At 36.8% G+C, this 19,395-nt stretch overlaps 1 protein-coding gene across 2 annotated transcripts; it reads left to right on the top strand.

Annotated features, from left to right (window-relative positions):
* The first annotated feature begins 343 nt into the window (after window positions 1–343).
* On the top strand, window positions 344–17,964 carry LOC124168010 (cleavage stimulation factor subunit 2 tau variant). 2 transcript variants are annotated; one of them, XM_046546087.1, is made up of 11 exons: window positions 344–507; window positions 587–665; window positions 743–912; window positions 2,094–2,239; window positions 2,722–2,829; window positions 5,763–6,015; window positions 7,570–7,732; window positions 11,503–11,529; window positions 14,160–14,278; window positions 15,931–16,037; window positions 17,193–17,964. In XM_046546087.1, the coding sequence occupies exons 1-11, from the start codon at window positions 462–464 to the stop codon at window positions 17,310–17,312; spliced, it is 1,338 nt and encodes a 445-aa protein (XP_046402043.1). In that variant the 5' UTR covers window positions 344–461; the 3' UTR covers window positions 17,313–17,964. The 2 variants fall into 2 exon arrangements, with proteins under 2 accessions (XP_046402043.1, XP_046402044.1); XM_046546088.1 differs by lacking the exon at window positions 11,503–11,529 and having other exon boundaries at window positions 345–507.
* The last annotated feature ends 1,431 nt before the right edge of the window (window positions 17,965–19,395 follow it).

Here is a 19,395-nt window from a genome sequence, read left to right as displayed (position 1 = left end):
TGGAATGAAAGTTATTTTAACACATTTTAAGCGTGTTAGCGAAATTGGTATCTCTATGAGTGTACTTTTACCTCTATTAATTTACAGCGTCTTCCGTCAACCATGGTAATCGACACATCATTTCGACTTCTGTCATTCTTGAGACAACATTTGTAAATTTCGTGAAATTACGCTATAAACTGCTTTCTTTTTTACAATAACACTGATTCTTTTCCACTTAAAAGTCGTGTTCTCTATAAAAAATCTGTTGTGCAACTCAAAGGATAAGACATAATGCGCGCCTTTAACGTCTTTGCTTTGCGAAATTCACTTCTCAAGATTACTCCATCCAGTCGCCATCAGATGGCAGGAGCTCGAAAGCTCCAAACAAAACTCACGAAAACACGGTCTGTGCGGACTGCGGCGGACTGTTGCATTTGTTGGCAAATTTCTTATTAATATTTGTCAAAATAATAATAAAAATGGCAGATCAGTCGTTGATGGATAAATCCTTGAGATCGGTGTTTGGTAAATACACTAACAGTAATGTTTATTCGCAATTTTGGGAAAGTATACCCTTTTCTAATTTGTTTTCACTCCTTTTCAGTGGGAAACATTCCGTATGAAGCTACCGAAGAAAAGCTTAAAGACATTTTTAGTGAAGTTGGACCTGTTCTTTCATTCAAGTAAGTTCATTGAAATCGCGTTTTTCACTCCCAATAATGTCTTTTTCCTTCAGAATTAATAAACAAGTTTTTTTCAGGCTCGTGTATGACAGGGAAACTGGGAAGCCGAAAGGTTATGGTTTCTGTGAATACAAGGATCAAGAAACTGCTTTGAGTGCAATGCGTAATCTGAATGGCTACGAAATTGGTGGAAGAACGTTAAGAGTGGATAATGCTTGTACGGAGAAGTCGAGAATGGAAATGCAAAGTAAGATATTACCACTAAATTTTAGCCGTTTTTCACTCATTTTACGGTTGAATTTGGAGAGTAAGATTCTGATATTGTGTTGCTCTCTTTGTGGAGATTGTTCTCTGTTATTTTAGCCATTAGGTCAATTCTGCAGGTGTATTTATCTGTTTGAAGTAAGTAGTCTTTCCTACCTCGAGGCTCTCGAAATGTTGGATGTAGAATATGAAGTTCATCGATTTGATATGACTGTAGATGGTTATATGAATCGATTAAAGAGGTATTTGTGGTATAAGTTTACTTAAATTTGTGATCTCGTATTTTTTGTGTGTGGTTTATTTTTGTTTTGTTTTTTTCTGCCTTTCACCTATTTATTAGTATTCTTTCTTTAATTTACATTTTGTTGTTGAAGAAACTGGTATGTTTCAAACGGTAATATCAATTTGATTTTCACTGAGATTATTTTGGATTTTGGACTTCATTCCACGTCCTATACTTGCTTTAGAAGTCATTGTAGTGCTCTCTGGATATAAATATAAATTTAGTAAATTAATACATTTATTTTTAAATAGCGTATCCAAAATTGTCATTGTCTTCACATAATTTTTTCCTCAATATCTATTATCCTAGCTTCTGATCTTTATCCATGCCCGGTTTTTAAAAATTGAAATGCATAATATTATAAAGGGTTGACCATAATTTTATAAGGAGTTGGTATTTTTATCATTCCTTGCTTCTTTACTCATACCTCCTGTAAAGGCCTGGTTACACGATACATTAGCACATACATTTTAATGTTTAAATGTATGAACACAAGAATGAACACCAAAATGCACCGTGTAACCACCCAACTTGTGTGAATGCATGCACGGAAAATAGAACCTGTTCTAATTTGGTTCATGCATTCGTACATGTTCCATTCTGGTCCACCTAAATCATTCACGCAAATGTACATTAACTTGTATGTGTTAATACACCGTGTAACCAGGCCTTTAAAATATTCTGAAATATTTATGTGGATTTCTGTATTCCTATTTTCCATACATCGGTCATTTCATCATTCTGAAAATATGTTGATGTATTGTCAGTTATCATGTGTTTGAAAATAATTCAGATGGAGGGGAAGATTCACTTGTGATATGGTCTGTAGCCACTTGTCTACATGATTTCTTTTCATAATTATCACTTTTTCATTTCCTCAGGCTTATTGCAGGGTCCAGTGGTGGAAAATCCATATGGTGATCCAGTGGCCCCTGAAAAAGCTCCAGAGGCCATTAGCAAAGCAGTGGCCTCACTTCCCCCAGAGCAAATGTATGAACTCATGAAGCAGATGAGGTTATGCATTCAGGTAAGATAGTCCTGAAGCCAGGTGCTGTACTCGCTTGATGAAAAATCATGTCATCTGATTGATAAATTTCTCTCAGTGTTTCTTAGAAATTTTCATGTTGATCACATTTCGAAAAAAAATCAGTGATGCGAGGACTGGAGATAATTGAGTATGAAACTCAGGGTTTAGTCTTTCAGTTATATATTTCTGTTTTATTTCATTATTTTATTGTATTTATTTCAGTAAATGCCCCAAGGTCATAATTCAGCAATTTAAATTTGTTTTCAGGTGTTAGCTTTTAATATATATGCATGCATATCCAGAATGCTTTTTAGGGAATCCTCTAGTTGCATTACAAAGTCAAAAAACAGGTGCGACTGTGCCTAAGAAAGATATCATAAATATTTTGAAGATTTAGTATTATGTATTGTTTGTATAACTTCCAGGCATTTAAAACACCTCCTCAAACACCTGATGCAGTTCTGTTATTTTGATTTTTGCAGAATAACCCCACAGAGGCACATCAGATGTTACTTCAGAATCCTCAGTTAGCATATGCCCTCCTGCAAGCTTTGGTGGTAATGAAAGTACTTGATCCGCACACTGCTGCGGTAAGTATTAGTTACATCACATATAGTATAGCCAGTCGTTATACATGGTGTGGGATGGTTTCAGTGCGATAAATGAAAGCTGATACAACTCGTTTCATTTAACTAATATTGGCAGATGTACACATGGAAACTAATTTCCCTTTCTATTGGTTTTGTTTGCTGGTTCCTTTTGCATACTAAGTGTATTTTATTAGTACTCGTTGGGAGCAGATAAGCCAGCATCATAAAGGGGGTATCCACTCTATCAAAATTAATGTTTGTCAAAATTATTTCTTATGATATTATTAAGGGGATCAGGTTGGTGTGGTGGCTAGAGTGCTGGCTTCCCAACCTATGGGCTCGGGTTCAAATACCGGTGGTGGCAGAGATTTTTCAGAGACTACCCGATCCTTGCTTGAATATTGTGTTGAGGGCATTTCAAGTGCAGCTCTTTCCGTCGGATGGGACATTTAGCCATGGTCCCTTTGGCGCCTTTTGTTGAGAGCAGGCTAATGCTGATGCTGGGTTCTCTCCACCCTTCCTTGCCTACGCATCCCTCATGGCGCAAATGACTTAAGCTGTTGGTCGCCTCGTCCAAATACCATACCATGATATTATGGCATATATCATATTGTATTACAATCATTTCTAAACCATTGTGGAAGGTTACACAGGATTCCACCAGGTCAGGTTCTCCAACTCCATCTCGGCCGACGTTTCGATGGACAACTAAGTTGTAGTAACTAAGTAAACTAAGGAAGCACAATGGCATTGAATGTAACACTGTGGTTGTCGTAATTGCTCGTGTTTTTTTACCATTTTAATTGGATTTCCCTCCTGCTCTTCTGATAAAGGCCATGAATACCTCCTGTATGAAGTGGACAGTCCATTGACCTCACATAGTTTGAACATATACAGTGAGTCCTCGTTCTACGTCACCCCGTTTAACGTTATTTCGCGATAACGTCACGAAAATGTTGAGACCGTCATTCGTTTATCGCACCTACGCTTCGCGATAACGTCAAGTCTTTTAAATTTCGCGCGGGAAAAAAAAAGGCGAAGCAGCGGGCGTTGCAGGTTGTTCGTTTTGTGGGCGGTAATACAGTCAGTCTAAGCAAAGTGTAAAACGGTGTGTTTATTCTTAATTGCGATTACGGTTTTAGCAAAAATTTCTGAAAAATGAATTCTTACGTAGTTGCGCAAGGTTTTACTTGACATAATGGTTTTCAGGAACCTAAAAAGTGATTTCAAGGCATTTTTCCGTGTAGAACTCAATGATTTTGTCGTCATTTTTTTTGCCGAGTTCACAATAATTTTGGTTCCTGTAACTGTGGCGATGTTTCAGCGATGATAATGCCCAGGCGACGCTCGCCCGGGCGACCACCATAGCGAAGCCGAAAAGCAAATGCTGGAAGATACAAAAATGGAGAAGGATTTTCGTCACTGCTGCTATTGTCGTCGATGAAGACAGGAACTCGTATTCATGCGATAGTTTGGCATTCCCACTGTAAAAAATGCCCCTGATATGATACGCTAACATTTTTTGCGCGTAGGAACTGTGAGGTCTAGGAGCCGATATTCACTTTTTACATTGTTTCTTATGGGATATTATGCTTCGGTTATCGTCATTTTGTTTATCATCACATTTTTCAGGAACGGTAAGTCACGTTAAACGAGGACTCACTGTACTTGGAGCCTCTATATAGGCCGCGATACAGAAGAAGTCCATTGGAGAACTTTGAAGAGTCTGACACTTTGGCAGAAAACACTAAAACCAATAGGAGTAGCAGCCCGAAAAAAGTCCCTCCAAGTAGCTCAGTATCTTCCAATGAGTCTTCATCTGCAGATTCAAAGAAGATCTTGCATAAGCCTCGTCCACGACCCTCAGCAGAGCCTGCTATAATTAATCCAGTTGGGGCAAATGTAAGTATTCCAAGTAAAGATGCTGATAAGGAACCCCAACCATCAGTTGCTGCTGTTCCTCCTACAAAAGTTCCTACTTCTACGACTGTAGCTCCAAATAAAACGGAATATTCTGGGGATCAATGGGTGTTCCCGGAAGAGGTCAACAACAAAACATTGGCACAGCACAACATTACGAAGACGGAAGAGGATCACCACCAATACTACAATAGCTCTTTCATTGTTGATCCAGAAAATGGCCACTCATATTGGGTCGACCTAATGCAGAAAGATGGAGTCAGAGTCAATGAAATGCTGTCTAAGTCATATAGGCGTGCATCAACTGTACAACTTTTATTTGACTTAGTTTGGAATGTTACAATAGCAACAGGAGGATTTCTATACATGGGAGAATACGTCCATTCCTGGCTTGCAGCAACGCGGTACATTGCACCTCTCATGGCCAACTTTGATACAAGAATCTCAAATGGCTCCTTAATTATGTACCATGACAATGGAACTGATTTTACTGTGCAATGGGAGAAGGTGGTCCTCCAGGAGCGTCAAAATGAAGGGGACTTCACCTTCCAAGTCACTTTGCATAGAAGTGGTGACATCACCTTCGTGTATCAAAATGTGCCAAACATAGTGGAGCAGATCAAGGACTATCACCATTCTGTGAAAGTGGGACTGTCAGATGCTTACATCATTGACCGCACCATTTTTTTTGTCAGAAGAAAAACGATTTATGAATACCTTCGAATGTGTTGACTTCCAAAAAGAGGGCGTCAAAAATTGGTCTGTAACCCGCCCTGCTACACAGCAGTTGTTCTATAGCAGATGTTCTCGAACTGTATTCTAACTTCCCATTTTACGAGGCAATAAACTTACTTAGTTGTCCATCGAAACGTCGGCCGAGATGGAGTCGGAGAACCTGACCCGGTGGAAATCCTGTGTAACCTTCCACAATTCTATACGCAGGGAAAGCCTACGATCATTCTTCTTTTCTGAACCATTTTCATTTGTTTATAAGTTGTAATTTTAATTTTCAGAGCATGCTACATAAGGCACCTCCAGCACAGACTGCACTGTACCTTCCTCCAGAGAAAGCAGCTGCAGTTACTGCAAGCTCCACTGTGCCAATACCCACTACCATCGCGCCTGTCCCTGCACCAGTACCCCTGCCAGTGAGGGCTCCAGCTGTTGTCCCGCAGCCACCAAGGCCAGTTATTGGTGTTCCTCCTGTGAGTCTCACAGCTCCTGCAGTTCCTCCAGTACCTGCTCCAGCCAGGATACCTGCAGCTGGTAAAACATTTTTGTTATTATATTTTATTACATTGTGTCGTATCCCGCTCGTCTTCGAACGAGATATTAGCGACAATACGAACGTCTCTCGAATGGAAGGATCTGGTGCCGGAAATAAAAAGAGTCACTCTGAATATAAAAAAAGCAGTGACTTTATTCCCTTTACGAATGAACAAATATGTCTGTTAATTATTATATTTATATAATTTATTTTGTTTGTAAAGGCCTGAGTGCTGTTTTTGGTGTGACATAAATAAATGTCCCCAGCCTCCTGGCCGTTCCAGCTCAGCCAGTCACCACGCCACAACTCAGCCCCAAGCCAAGCTAGGCATACCCTTTTAATCTTCCTCAAGGGAAGGTCCAAAAAACCCTCTTAACTACCCCTGGACCGACATCCACCGATCACGAGCAGGTCATCTCGTAGACTTGCACTTTGGACTAGCATGCCTATGTGCCAGCTCACGCGTAGCAATGGCTGCTGGATACTACAATTGTGTTAATCTCATCATTAAACTATTGAAAACCCTGCAATTCAAAAATATTCCTTGTGCAGACTTTCCAAAATCCTCCATTGTCCATATATTTTTGGAATTCCTTTCCATTTCTAATTAGGAAAATCATATATACGAAGCCAAAGGAACTCAAATTTATAAACTAATTGAATCATAGGGTTTCAATATGGAGAATCATATCCTGGTTTGTTGATTGCATGAATTTTCATTCGATAGGTGTTTGGTCGCCCTCAAAGTAGTCACACTCATTATTTGAGTCTATTATCTCAGTCACTGGTCATTATTTGAGGAAAAATTCAAATATGCGCTATATAATGATTTGCAGCATATGATCTTTATGCAGAAATAAATTTCATGATCAAGATTGATAGTATGCATAGCTATGATTGAATTTTTAACTATTCATCTGAGAATTGATTTTGCTGTTTGGGATATAGCTGATTCATATACATCGTGGTAATGATTATCTGATGTTAAATTAACTGACCATAAGATAATGCTTCACTTCCTCAGCCAGTAATCCAGTCCTTTTCATGTTGCATTGTACCACTTTCCAAGACTTGTGAGAAATTTTTATGTCTTTTTACTCTTAAAAGAACTTTAAATATCCTTTACCACCTTTCCATTATCTGAAGTCAGCAATCCCTCGTATCATGTTCTTATGAAATTAAAATAGTTTTTTATTTACTCATAAATATTAGTTGTTTTTCAATGTATTTCTCCCCGCAGTTTAAATCATTATTTTATCATAGTTTATGCTAAATACTACCAGAACATTAACAAATATTTCTTGCTTTTAATTCAAACCAGAAGAGTCTTAAAATATCCTAATGATGCTATGAAGTTTCAGCATTCTAGGGAAAATAAAGTAAATATAGAAGACTACAAAATGCAGTCTAAAATAGACCATTTATTTAAGTTTTGTTAAATTTAGAACTGGCCCAAATGGAATTTTCTTGAAAACAGTGGCATAATTTATGCCAGTCCAATTAAACTTTCTGTTATATACATTCAGGGATAATTTTTATCGTTTACCTGTCAGCTCAAGACCTTGATTTGAGACAGATGGACCCAAGAGCCATACTAATGGACCAAGACCTTAGATCTTTGCATCCTGTTCCTGTAGCTGCCTTGCCTGTGGCTCCACCAATTGTTCCTCCTGTGGCTTTAAGGGATCCTAGGGAAAGAGAAGTTCCTACTGAGCAGTAAGTTGATGGTTGATTTTTTAGTGGTGTATAAATCTAGAACTGAGTGCTCTTAAAAATTTTCTCTCTTGGTTTCATTTCCCAAGGCCTGGTACCAAGCCATTCATATTTTGAGCTTTCTGTCCAATTTAATATTATGCAGGTATAAGCTGAATGATAAATGTAATGTATTCGTGAGAGGGTTTATTAAATTTACCCTACACTTCAATTAACCCATTAAATCCCAAGCATGTTAATAACTTAAAAATTCCAAATATTTTGATGAGTTAGCAATAAAATAGACCCAAATAAGGCAAATTATCGATTTTTATATTTTTATTGTTTTTAGTTTGCGGTTGGTGAAATGTTGCGTATACGCAACGTTGGGAGTTCCCCGGGTCAAATGAGCCGTTTGGCTTATTTTACGGAACTCTATTATTTTTGCAAATAACTCGCTTTTATTGTAACCCAAATACATAATCAACCCAAAATATTGATTAAATTTGGTATTGTTCATGAGATTTAGAGTACCAATCAGTATGTAAATGAATATTGCACTTTTGGTAATCACTAAACATCTGGCAGCTACAAACTCGGCATGGTCGTCGTGAATTTTTTCGTCACGAACAATATTGTGGCCAACCTTGTCTTTCCTTACTGTATTTCGCAAACTATTTATTCCGTTATGTCCTATGTTATGGCAAGTTTAGTGACTAAAAGTGTAGTTGCTCAAATCGAAACTTGAAGCTTGTACGTGGTAGAAGGTCCATATATCAATAACAGGCACTTTGTGACTTCCACAAAGTATTTATAAAAATGTATACTATTTGACCGGATTCGGCTATTACACCATTATAAAGTACAGAGAATATAAAGAAACCGGTCAAATAATAGGAATTTTTATATCGCGGAAGAAACAAAGTGTCTGCTATTGATAATGCTCCTTCCCATTGCTCCTTCACTTTCACCAAAATATGGCATCATCTTCTCGTCAAAAGATAATTTAAGAGAAATTGTATCAATCCGTAAAAATATTTGGTTGAACTCGCAAAGTATGGACGTATCTTAGAAAACTTATCCCCCTGGTTCAAACTTCTGTTACCAGTCAGGTGTAAGAACATTTTAGGTTCAACAAAACGCTTCCGGGACATCGTTTGACGCACATTAGGAACGCGTCCTAACTCCAGTAATATTTTATGCTAAGGTGTAATAACCACTAAACATTAGAAAGGAAGAAATACCACGCTATTGGAATATTTCTGAGAATTTCACGCACTATGATCACTGGCGATAGTGAACAACTTAGGCTGCAAATGTGAGTTCAGGTTATTTGGAGGGAAAGATTGTTCAACAGACAACCACAGATATAGTAAAAGCAGGTGGAACGGAACATCGCCCCTTCTATATACCGTAATACCCAGATAGCCCTTTACCTGAGTCAATATACCAAGAAATATTTTTCTTGGAATCTCTGTGCATTCATAGTCACTCATAGTTCTCAAAATATTTCCTTCGAAATGACCTGCACCCTCATTTGGAGCCTTACCAGCTCATTATCGTCAGCGGCCAGTGGGCATGAATTTCTCAGAAAATACTGCGATAATGTGATCCCTCTTATCTCTCCATTCCTTTTGCTCACTCGCCAGCCCCCGCTGTGCACGAAGACCCATTGGTGCCGGGTTATCCCCGCCCAGCCTAACTATGCTTTTTACCCTCCCACCACCTTCCCTTTGGACCCTAGTCAACAACATCACGTAAATACGAATTTACGATCTATTTGCTAACCCTCACATACTCACTTCCTTTTTGCATACTTGTCAACTGTGGTAAGCAGATCGTTCTTACCTTAGGATGCCTGTATATCTTGAAATTGCAGACGCCTACAGAAATCATTATATTTTCTGGACAACTCTATAGCAAAGTTTTTATGCATCCTTTGTTTAGGTCACAGTAATTTTCCACTATAGCACAAGTAAACGCTGATTTAATCTTGCTCGATACGTGAAGTTAAAAATATTAAACAGTCACAACTCAGTGAAAACTCACCACCTGCCAAACATCCTAGTAAAGACCCTTCAACACTTATGTAGATGTATATTTAGGACTAAAATACTGTACAATTGCCTGAAACTAAAGTTTTACCATAAAAAGGTAACATATTCTTGTTAAGCATTTCATTTTTCAGTCCAAAAAGAAACGCTCTACACGACTACCGCCGCGGCGTGCCGTTTCCCTAGAATTCCGGGGTCCTCCCAACGTTGCGTGAACGCAACACTTGCTTTATTCTTAAATAATTTGAAAACCACTTGGTCAAATTCACCCAATTTGTTTCAATGGCCTAGAATACAAATGCATCATTGTATTTGCAGAGAGATATAATCATGGAGTGCCTCAGATTTAACATAATATGTAAACTTAGAAGATAACCTAAAATATTGACTTACATATAAGTGAAAAGGCCATTGTAAAAACAAAAGTTATTAAATTCCTTCCATGAAAAAATTCATAACGTTTTAGAAAGCATTGAACTACCTATGTTAAAAATATTAACAACTTATCTATAATAAATACGGAGAAAAAAAATCTCAAAGTTTGCGTTGCGTTCACGCAACGTTGGGAAGAAATGGGTTAAGTCCACCCCATTTTTCTCAAAATCTCTGGTAGATAAGGAATTTTAGAGAAAAGGGAACTGTGTCAATGTACCTGTGAGTTATTATTTCCATAAGTAGATCCTCAAAAAATTGTGGGAGGATTAAATCAAGATAAAAACGGTATGGTTTCTACAGAATCTAATGTATCAATGTCTCTTTCTGCATAGAATTTGGGACGTTTAAACATTGCTAAGTCAAAATTAAGACCAAAGTAGGCTAGGAGGGTAAGGTCTAGGCTCCTGATCAGGGTATCCAATGGAGGGAAGTTAAAAGTCATGGATCATTCACTCACCCCAAAAATTAAATCCTTGAAATGTGAGGTGGCCTAGAGAAGGGAACTGGCCCCTTCACCCTTGATGAGTGAAACCCACATGCCTATGGTTTAGTATGGGGTAAGCTACCCTCACCTGTCTGAAATGACCTTCAGTTTTAATCACTGTTATAGTGACTTTCTGATAATGCTAATAGTTTACTAATAGTTATCCTTTGAATATGCATGAAAATGCAATCAGTGCACATTCTGTGAAGGTGGTTGAATGATATAGCATTGCAGTCTTGCAGGTGCAGTAAAAATTTCGAAAAAATGTATTTCATTTCAGGATTGTACATTCAATATGCACCATTTTATTAATCCAATAATCCCTGTGAATGCAATTTCAAATTGGATGGGACCAATTTTTAGTGCCTAGAAATTTGAATGGCCTTTGTTTTAATGTCCGTCAATCAATTGTTAAGCTCTACTTATTGGATATAAATTGAAGTTTTAAATGGGTTTTGCAGAATTGCATGTGGTATCCTGGAAATTTACCTTTTTCTGATTTTTCAGTATTCCTCTTCAATCTAATTTTTTAAGAAGTCGTTAAAGAAAAAACTTTTTTCAATTTTGCATATAGACCAGATGATGTAGCAAAGCAATGAAAACAGGTGGTATAAATTGAATATGTGCTATTAACAAAGTTCTTTTCTTATATATGAAGCAATTTCACTCCATCATTCCTGAAACTATTAATTGTTTGAGAAATTCAATTGAATTGTAACAATTGATAAGCAATATCTATTTTCCAGTTTTAAACCGATAAGAGAGTCATTAAATCTCTTTAAATATTGTTTGTTATGACCAATTTCTTACTTTTCATGCAGAATTCAGCATTTGGAAAATGCTGAGGGGTGAGTTTTTTTCAATAGTTTTAGTTTGCATGTAACTGTATATAATTGTGATGTTTATCTGTGATAATTTAACTTGATGTACTATAGGCGTCACTTCTGGAAACGTTTTCTTTCAATAATGTTTTTGCATCTTTCTTCTGTAGTACCTGCATATTGTAAAACTCCCATAACAAATCTCTTTACACAAAACATCTCAATGCATAAAGCATAAAATAATTGCACATTTGATTCTCCTCCCATGAGCTACATATATGTTTGTGTTTCCACTCCCAGTGGACAGAACGTATTTTCTGAAAAAATATCAGTGCAGCAAAATTTGTGCCTATGCACTATTTTTACCTCTTAAGAATGAAAAACATAGTTGTGATTTCCCCACTTTCAGATATTCCCCCTGTTAGCATGTGCTAACCATAGAATACTGTCCGATCCTCCTTGCAATCCTTATTTTAGGCATAAATTCTTGAAGTGCAAATCTTACATTATTTTGGGTGGAATTAATCAGATAATCCCACAGGGTTTTGGATTTTCTGGATTGCCGTTAGCCTGGAACACTGGGAATTAAGCCTGTCCCCTGAAAAATTGGCCTTTTTTTGCATACAGCTTCCAGCTAAAACTAGCCCAATGCATTGAATTCTGGCAACTTGATATTCTTCACTTATTCACATATTGACAGCTCGTATTTGGATACTAGTTAACTATACTGTTTATGCAGTAGACTTCAGTTCTAGATCACTGCAGTTTCCATCTGGGATATTTTTTGGTGTTCTTCACTGTCATGTTGAGAATAATTGAATGAGACATCTTTTGGATGAGGTATTGAGGAGTGTCCGCCTGTGACAATGCCTGTTGTGTTTTTTTTTCCTTGAGTGTCAGCATGTGAGCTGTAGTTTTACCAACTTTATAGATGGATTATTGAGCCTCATCTAATTGGGGCAAATTACATTCTTGGATAATTATATAGTTTTTAATTTTTTTAATTCTTGAATGCCAATGAATATGGTAATTTTTTTTTCTTTTTATGCCATGGGTTTTGCAATAAGATACATTTATAGAAATGGGAGTATGTAATAATGGGCAAAAGATACATGCATAGCTCTAAACTTCTCCCATCAATACTCACTACACTTCAAATAAGAATAGAAGTTAAAAATAGTACGGTGCATAGCTCTAGAAATACCATGAGAAAGTATTATGTACGTCCTGCTAGTTAAGAGGCATTTCATGAAGGCTAGTTTCCATTGTTTTTATAGAAACATATTTTCAGTATTCCAATTATTGGCTAATTTTGCTTCCTTGAAGTCAGGCAAAAGTCAAATTTTCATATAACGTCGAATATGTGTGTCTCACTCTGGAGAGAAAACTATTGAGACTTCATCAACATATAATCCTGCAGATTCCAACGTAATGGGAATAAAATCTATTTCACATTGGGTGAACTTAGTACTTTAAGATCTCACTCGATTGTGCTTGACAAAGGGTTTAGAGAGCTTCTTCTACTCATGTTTCCAGTCACTTTAAGGGTGTGAAGCAACTGCATCCTCTTGAGAACATGCTGTGACTTCTTTCAGGCAACCAGCAGTTACAACTCTTGGGACTATGTTCGTCATTTTGAATTCTGTGGCTATAATCAAGTGGGGACATCTTAATCACATTGATTCTTTTTTCCTAACTTGGTTGTAGACATTCTGCAACACTCGATGTTTGTTTATCTACAGTTAATTGATGAAATATCTTATTGACGACACTCATTACTTTAGTATTATCATAAAATTCTCATGAATATTGGAACTTTGACCGGAACACCCATAGTGCATATTTTCTAGTTAACACAATTGAGTTTTGATTACATTAATGAATGTTGAAGTCTTGTTTTTGTGGATGGAGAATGGCTTTCCATGATTGGTGGTTGTTAGGATGTCATTTAATTCACTGATTTACGTTAGACATGGAATTATGTTTTCCCATTTGCATGAATGAAAGCTTTTTTTCCTTGTTCATGAAAATCCAGACATTAGTGAGTAGAAAAAAAAATTAACCTTGAAATGTAGATAAAGAAGTTCCTCTATGCATTGAAGGCAAAACCATGGAATTTTATTTTAATTAGTACATTCGTCTAGATGTGTCTCCTTATTTGTCAAGCAAAATATTCTCGTCATTGGTATAAATGGTACTGGCTTCCAGTGTCTAATGTTATGCCTAAATTTGTTTGAATCGTGAGTTGAAGGAATATAAAATAAAATTCTTGAATGTAGTGATTTTTTGTGTTTATTGGATTAATGGGTTTTGCAGTAAGGTACATTTATAGAAATGGCAGCATATGATTGTGGGCAAAATATTTCATTGACAATGTTACCTTATGATCTTTGTGGTTAATAAATGTGTTCTAAATTCTGTAATTGCTGTTAATGGCCTTTCGTCATTGGTTAATTCTACTCAGAATTTCATAAAAATAATGCCTTAACAGTTTTTTTACCTAGCTCATAATAACAAGAACATAATAATATGATGGACATGAGTGTGAGTGAGTTCCTTTCATATTTGGTCATAGAGGGGTAATATGCTGCCCTTGAGGCAGATGAATTTCTAGATTCTTTTAATGGATGTCTGTAGAAATTTCATAATTTTTCTAGTTTTCCAAGAGACCCAAGAAATGCTGCTGCGATAGCACCTGATCGATTCCCTGTCAGAGATCCAAGACCACAAGCATCCCCTGCATATGTGGAGCCAAGATCTGATCCTCGCAGCAAAGGTTTGTGCTTTTATTATATACATAGCATTGGTAGACTTTTGATGAAAGTGTACTATCCATTTAGTCTGCTCAAAATTTTGCTGATTTTTCTTTCTATGTCATTCTAAATTTAGCCATTTTAATAATATTAACCAGCCAAAATAATTAAAATTGTGTAAATGGCAGAATTTGGAGGAATTAAAATTTTATTTGTTAATAATATATTACCTATTTTTTGAGGTAATGCAGCTCAAAAAATGGCATTGAATCACTTAAATGCTTATGACTCAATTTTCCAGTCATAGATGTCCAATACGCTAGTTTCCTTCATCGAAGAAAGCGAAAGGCATTGATTGTGATTCATTACCCACCATTACTGTACATATTATTTGGTTTTAGAAAACCCAGTTTAGACGAGGCACAGAGCTCAGGGATACATCTCTTAATAATCACCTGTTAAAATTTCCTATGGTTGGAAATTTTCCTTCGTTTGATAGGGTACTAATAATCCTTATTTAAGCCAAGTGCTACCTGCTAGCAGCCTGTATCATAGCGGCACTCATAGCCTCGCACCAAGGTGGCCTCACACAGCGGCAGCCGGAACCAGAATGAAGTCACGCAGGCTTTTCCCAGCATTCATACCTAGCCATCACGTTTTTGTACGCTTGAAAATTTTCACTTTTCATTTAATCGCGAAAAATAGATACATATCATCATATAAAATCTAAAAGCATGAAATATGTACTCCAGGAGTAATAATCTTTCCATTTGGGCAATAAAATAAATTGCAAACCACCCTGTTAAGTTCATGGAGTCCATAGTTCTACACTCTTCGCTGTGATCATGTCATTTTTTTCTATTCCTAATGTTTCGCTGTCAGCTGTTTGCAAGTTGACCTAAAATGTTTTCCTCCCACTAAATTCTAGAGAAAAATTTTAAATTTTACTATTTTTTTATCTTTATACCTTCTAAAGTGTGAGAACTCAACATATTGAGATGATAGCTGGTTGGACATATAACTTATAATACCATGGCTTAATTATTTTTTCCAATATTTATTTAATGTGTGGAGTTTTCCTTATTTTATTGTGTATAAGAATGGTGAGAATAAAAGCAAAGTATTATGTTATTCATAAATATTTAAAATAAAAATTCATATATATATGCAAATATGTCAAATACATATGTGTGTCTCACCTTGGAGAGAAAACTATTGAGACTTCATTCAAACACATTAAAAGCATGCATGTCTTTTAAGATTCGTTTTACATTCGATTTTCTCTTCTTGCATTATATATTTGAGAAAACCTTATGAAATGAGCAAAATATTTTTATATATTAACCTTGAATGGGGAATGAATCTCGGTACTAGAAGCTATTATGAAAAAGTACATCCGCAGGAGCCTATGTTTAATTTTACTATAATATTTTAGCATCATGTATTCCATGTTTAAAGAGGCTTCAAATCCATGGTAAAATGTAAAATGATTATAGTTATTTCCACACTTTAATATACAACTCTACTACTGACTATGGTTTTGACACTCTTTATGTAATTCTCAAGGTTTAAGGATTCAAATGTTTGGACAGATGTTTTCCAAGAACGGTTTGTGTTAGCATTGTTTCAGCTATGTTTCGTCGATGTTCATAAGAGTTTATTTATGTGTTCTTAGCCGCTGTTCCTCCACCAGCCCCAAGGGAGCCAGTCACTCCTGCTGGACCGACCCGGCCCATTATGCCTTCTTCTATTGCAGCAGGAGGTGCCACTGACCAGGAGAAGGTTGGTTTTTATGTAGTATATTAAATTGTTTAGAGATATGGCTGCATCTATTATGGATATCTTTATTATCATTCAAATTCTGTGCGAATAAGCTTACATCACTCTATATCCCATCCGCTGCGAAGAACGTTCTTTGGAAGTTTGGTTTAATGAGTACTCAAAAATCTCGGAAAGTCGCTCGCAATAAAAGGCACTTATTATATCTGAAGATGAAGGATAAAGCCCATTAATTGCCATGTTTACCTTTACTTTCTCACTTTTTTTTTATCAGTGCTATTTCACAGATGTATAAGATCTGCTCATTTGATGTAATTTTGCTAATGAAATGTCATGAAACAATATTGGAGCTCATTTCTGGGAACCACACATCATTGGCCTTGTGTTGCTCAAAGTATGGAGACATTATCAAGGATTTGGGATCAGTAAAATGCATGCAATCGCTGTGCCGCATTAAAAATCATATTACAAACATCTCCAAAAACTTTTGAATCACACAAAGTTGAATGGGAGGCAGTTGTTGCAGAACACAGTCCCATGAGCAAGCTGTGCAGTCGTGCCATTCTTGATACGCATGTTAGTAATGACACCAAGAAACACTTATTTTCACACTTTTATTATCCATACTTCCTTCTACAACCGTCCACCCGCACACACTATCCCACACTGCCCTTCCCCTCATACCCCCTCTGTTACCTGCCTTCCCCTCAAGTCCACTGTCACTCCCTCTCCGTTCCATCAATGTCCTTCCCCTCAAATCCACAGTTCTTCCCTTCTCCCCCCTTCCGTCACCTTACGGGCCATACTGCGTGTTGTACGGCAGGCAACATTTTTGCGTAACACGCAGATACAATAAACATAAAACTCTGGTGAAGGAAAGTAACATGTGATTATGCTAGTGGAAGTAAGTTCATTTATTTTTCTCTCTTTCTTACTGTGAAAAGAGTGGAAGAATGGAGATAGTATGTTTAACTTTTCATTATTCTTCCCTTTCATCTCCTTATTACATACCTATATCCCATTGCTGTTTTGTGAAATCTCACATTGCCCAGGTTATTGATTATGTTTAATAAGTTGGATTTATTTTAATTATTTACTTTGTTAATAATAATACATGTGTTAAATATTTATGAATCAATATTTTTCTTCCAAATGTAGGCTGCCCTCATCATGCAAGTTTTGCAGCTCTCAGATGACCAGATATCAATGCTCCCTCCTGAGCAGAGGCAAAGTATCTTGGTGCTCAAGGAACAAATAGCTAAAAGTACTCAACGCTAAGGTGCCTTCAACAGAATCCTGTGTCAACCTCTTTGAGTCGGAAGGTTAGGAGTTGCTAAATTTGCCTTGATGTCTTCTAGTGATGAACAGTCATATGTACATTACCAACTATTGAAACTGAATGCCATGTTGTTATATCCAAATGTGTGTAAGATGTTCAGACATTTGAAAGAATGAATGTGCTCACCTATATGAAGAATAAGTGTGCCAAGAATTGGGTAGACTTTATCTGGTATAATGCATTTTTCTACTTATTAATTTGTATTTGTGCTGAGGTTATTGGTTTATCAGAAACAATACAGTAATTTCCGTAAGAAACTTCTCTGTGCCACCTCCAGATGAGGTGGTTGTTGAACAATCCAGTCATTGTCAAACTTCCTCAATTTTGGCATACCTGCTATGAATTTCTATAGTTTTTGTTGTTTATTATGGTTACTAACTCCTTTAATCCGACATGTATATTCTGTGAAGCACTATGTACTCATTTTATGTTCAACTATTCTCATGCCTATCAACCAGAGATTTGTATTGCAGTTTTGTGTATGGTAGGGTGTAATGATAAAAATTTTTCTCTGGTACCTTTGTGAATGAAGTTTTTAAGATGTGTACAAATTTTTATTGTGCTCTAAAAAAGAGAGAGAATTGAAACAAATGCTTTCATTTCATTTTTCTCTCATGTTCCTCTTTGCCATTTGGTAACCCTCACATAGCAAAAATGTAGCCAGAAAACAGGTCTGGAAGATGAGGGATGCAGGGAAGGTGGGGCTCTGTAAGTATGTAAAGGTATGTAATTGAAAGAAATAATGAGAAATGTGTAGTGGTTATTCAATCAATGTCTGTTAAGGATAAGAGTTAAACTTTATTTTGAAGGAACCTCATTTTCATCCAATTCAGTCAAAAAAAAATATTTATACACATCTGGTATTATCAAAGAGTTGGGATATAATTCTTCCTCCTAGAATTTTTTTCTTGAGAGCTCATAATTTAAACTCCATTTACAGCAAGTCGCGTATGCACTCCAAGTCCGTAATTCATCCTGTAAGTAATCCCAGTTTTTTTTTTTAAGATTCTAAAAAAAATTATTTTTGCAAAGACAATCATTATTTATAGAACGTGAACGTCAATTTACCCACAAGAAAGGAAAGGGCAAGATCCAAGGATCCTGAGAGAAGTTGCGTTTTGCATTTACAGCGGAGGGGGACTCCCAGCGATCATAACATGCCATTACGGGCTCCACTCCACACTGAAATAATTGGGTAATTGGATTCCTATTCCCCAAGGTCGGTAAAAGCCTTTTACCGACCTTGCTATTCCCGCTCAGCCCCCTCCAACTCGGCTGCTATGTCGTTGGTTGGCTGGTCCCAAAATCCTCCCACGTTATTCAATTTTTTTAGTTCGTTACAGAGTGGCGCTGCGAGCCTGTCGCGCGCCCAGTATCGCGTTGCTGTTGCATTCATTTCAATGGTGAACCAGCGAAGCTCATCACTTGGAAGATGTGTTATATTGCTAAAAAGCTATTAAATTTGAAGATGGTGCGTGCATCGCGCTTTTGATATGTGTCTAATAATTCTACAAGATACAGGAAAACCAGGAAGGAATGCTGAGCTGAAAATAAAAGTTATTTCAAAGCAGTGGTAAGTACTCAAAATGCGGTGGGTTACCGATGTTAGTTTATGGCTCTATTAACGTTAATTTGGTAATTTTTTCGTGGTTTTAGATCTCAGTGACCTCGTTTTTTAGTTGAAAATATGTGTTATTCGCTAAGAATAAATTAGCGGTGCAAATAGATAGCGGAAATACTGCAGTATCTGCAATGGCGGCTTTGTTTACTCTTCCATGCATGCCCTTTCTCTTGTTTTTAAAGAGGATACGGCAAAGCATCCGATATTTATTTACGGAAATTTTTATTTTTATCTTCGCGGGAAATCAATGGTTCATGTTTTTCACATAATACCGAAATAATATCATGCCATGTTGCCGTGGAGGCATAGTTCCATCAGTTTTTACTAATTGTGTTATTGTACTTAATTAAAATTGTATAACCTCGGTGGTTTCGTAGCTCGCTTTGCAATTAATTGATGGC

This window comes from Ischnura elegans, chromosome 11, assembly GCF_921293095.1.
Source record: "Ischnura elegans chromosome 11, ioIscEleg1.1, whole genome shotgun sequence".
In the NCBI taxonomy this organism is placed as follows: domain Eukaryota; kingdom Metazoa; phylum Arthropoda; class Insecta; order Odonata; family Coenagrionidae; genus Ischnura; species Ischnura elegans.
This window is presented reverse-complemented; position numbering and strand designations above follow the sequence as displayed.

Excerpts from the sequence above, each read along its gene's own strand:
- LOC124168010 (XM_046546087.1), top strand. The coding sequence starts at position 462 with ATGGCAGATCAGTCGTTGATGGATAAATCCTTGAGATCGGTGTTTG. Across the intron at positions 6,016-7,569 it reads AGCCAGGATACCTGCAGCTG|CTCAAGACCTTGATTTGAGA; the intron begins GTAAAACATTTT and ends TTTACCTGTCAG. Across the intron at positions 11,530-14,159 it reads CATTTGGAAAATGCTGAGGG|TTTTCCAAGAGACCCAAGAA; the intron begins GTGAGTTTTTTT and ends TAATTTTTCTAG.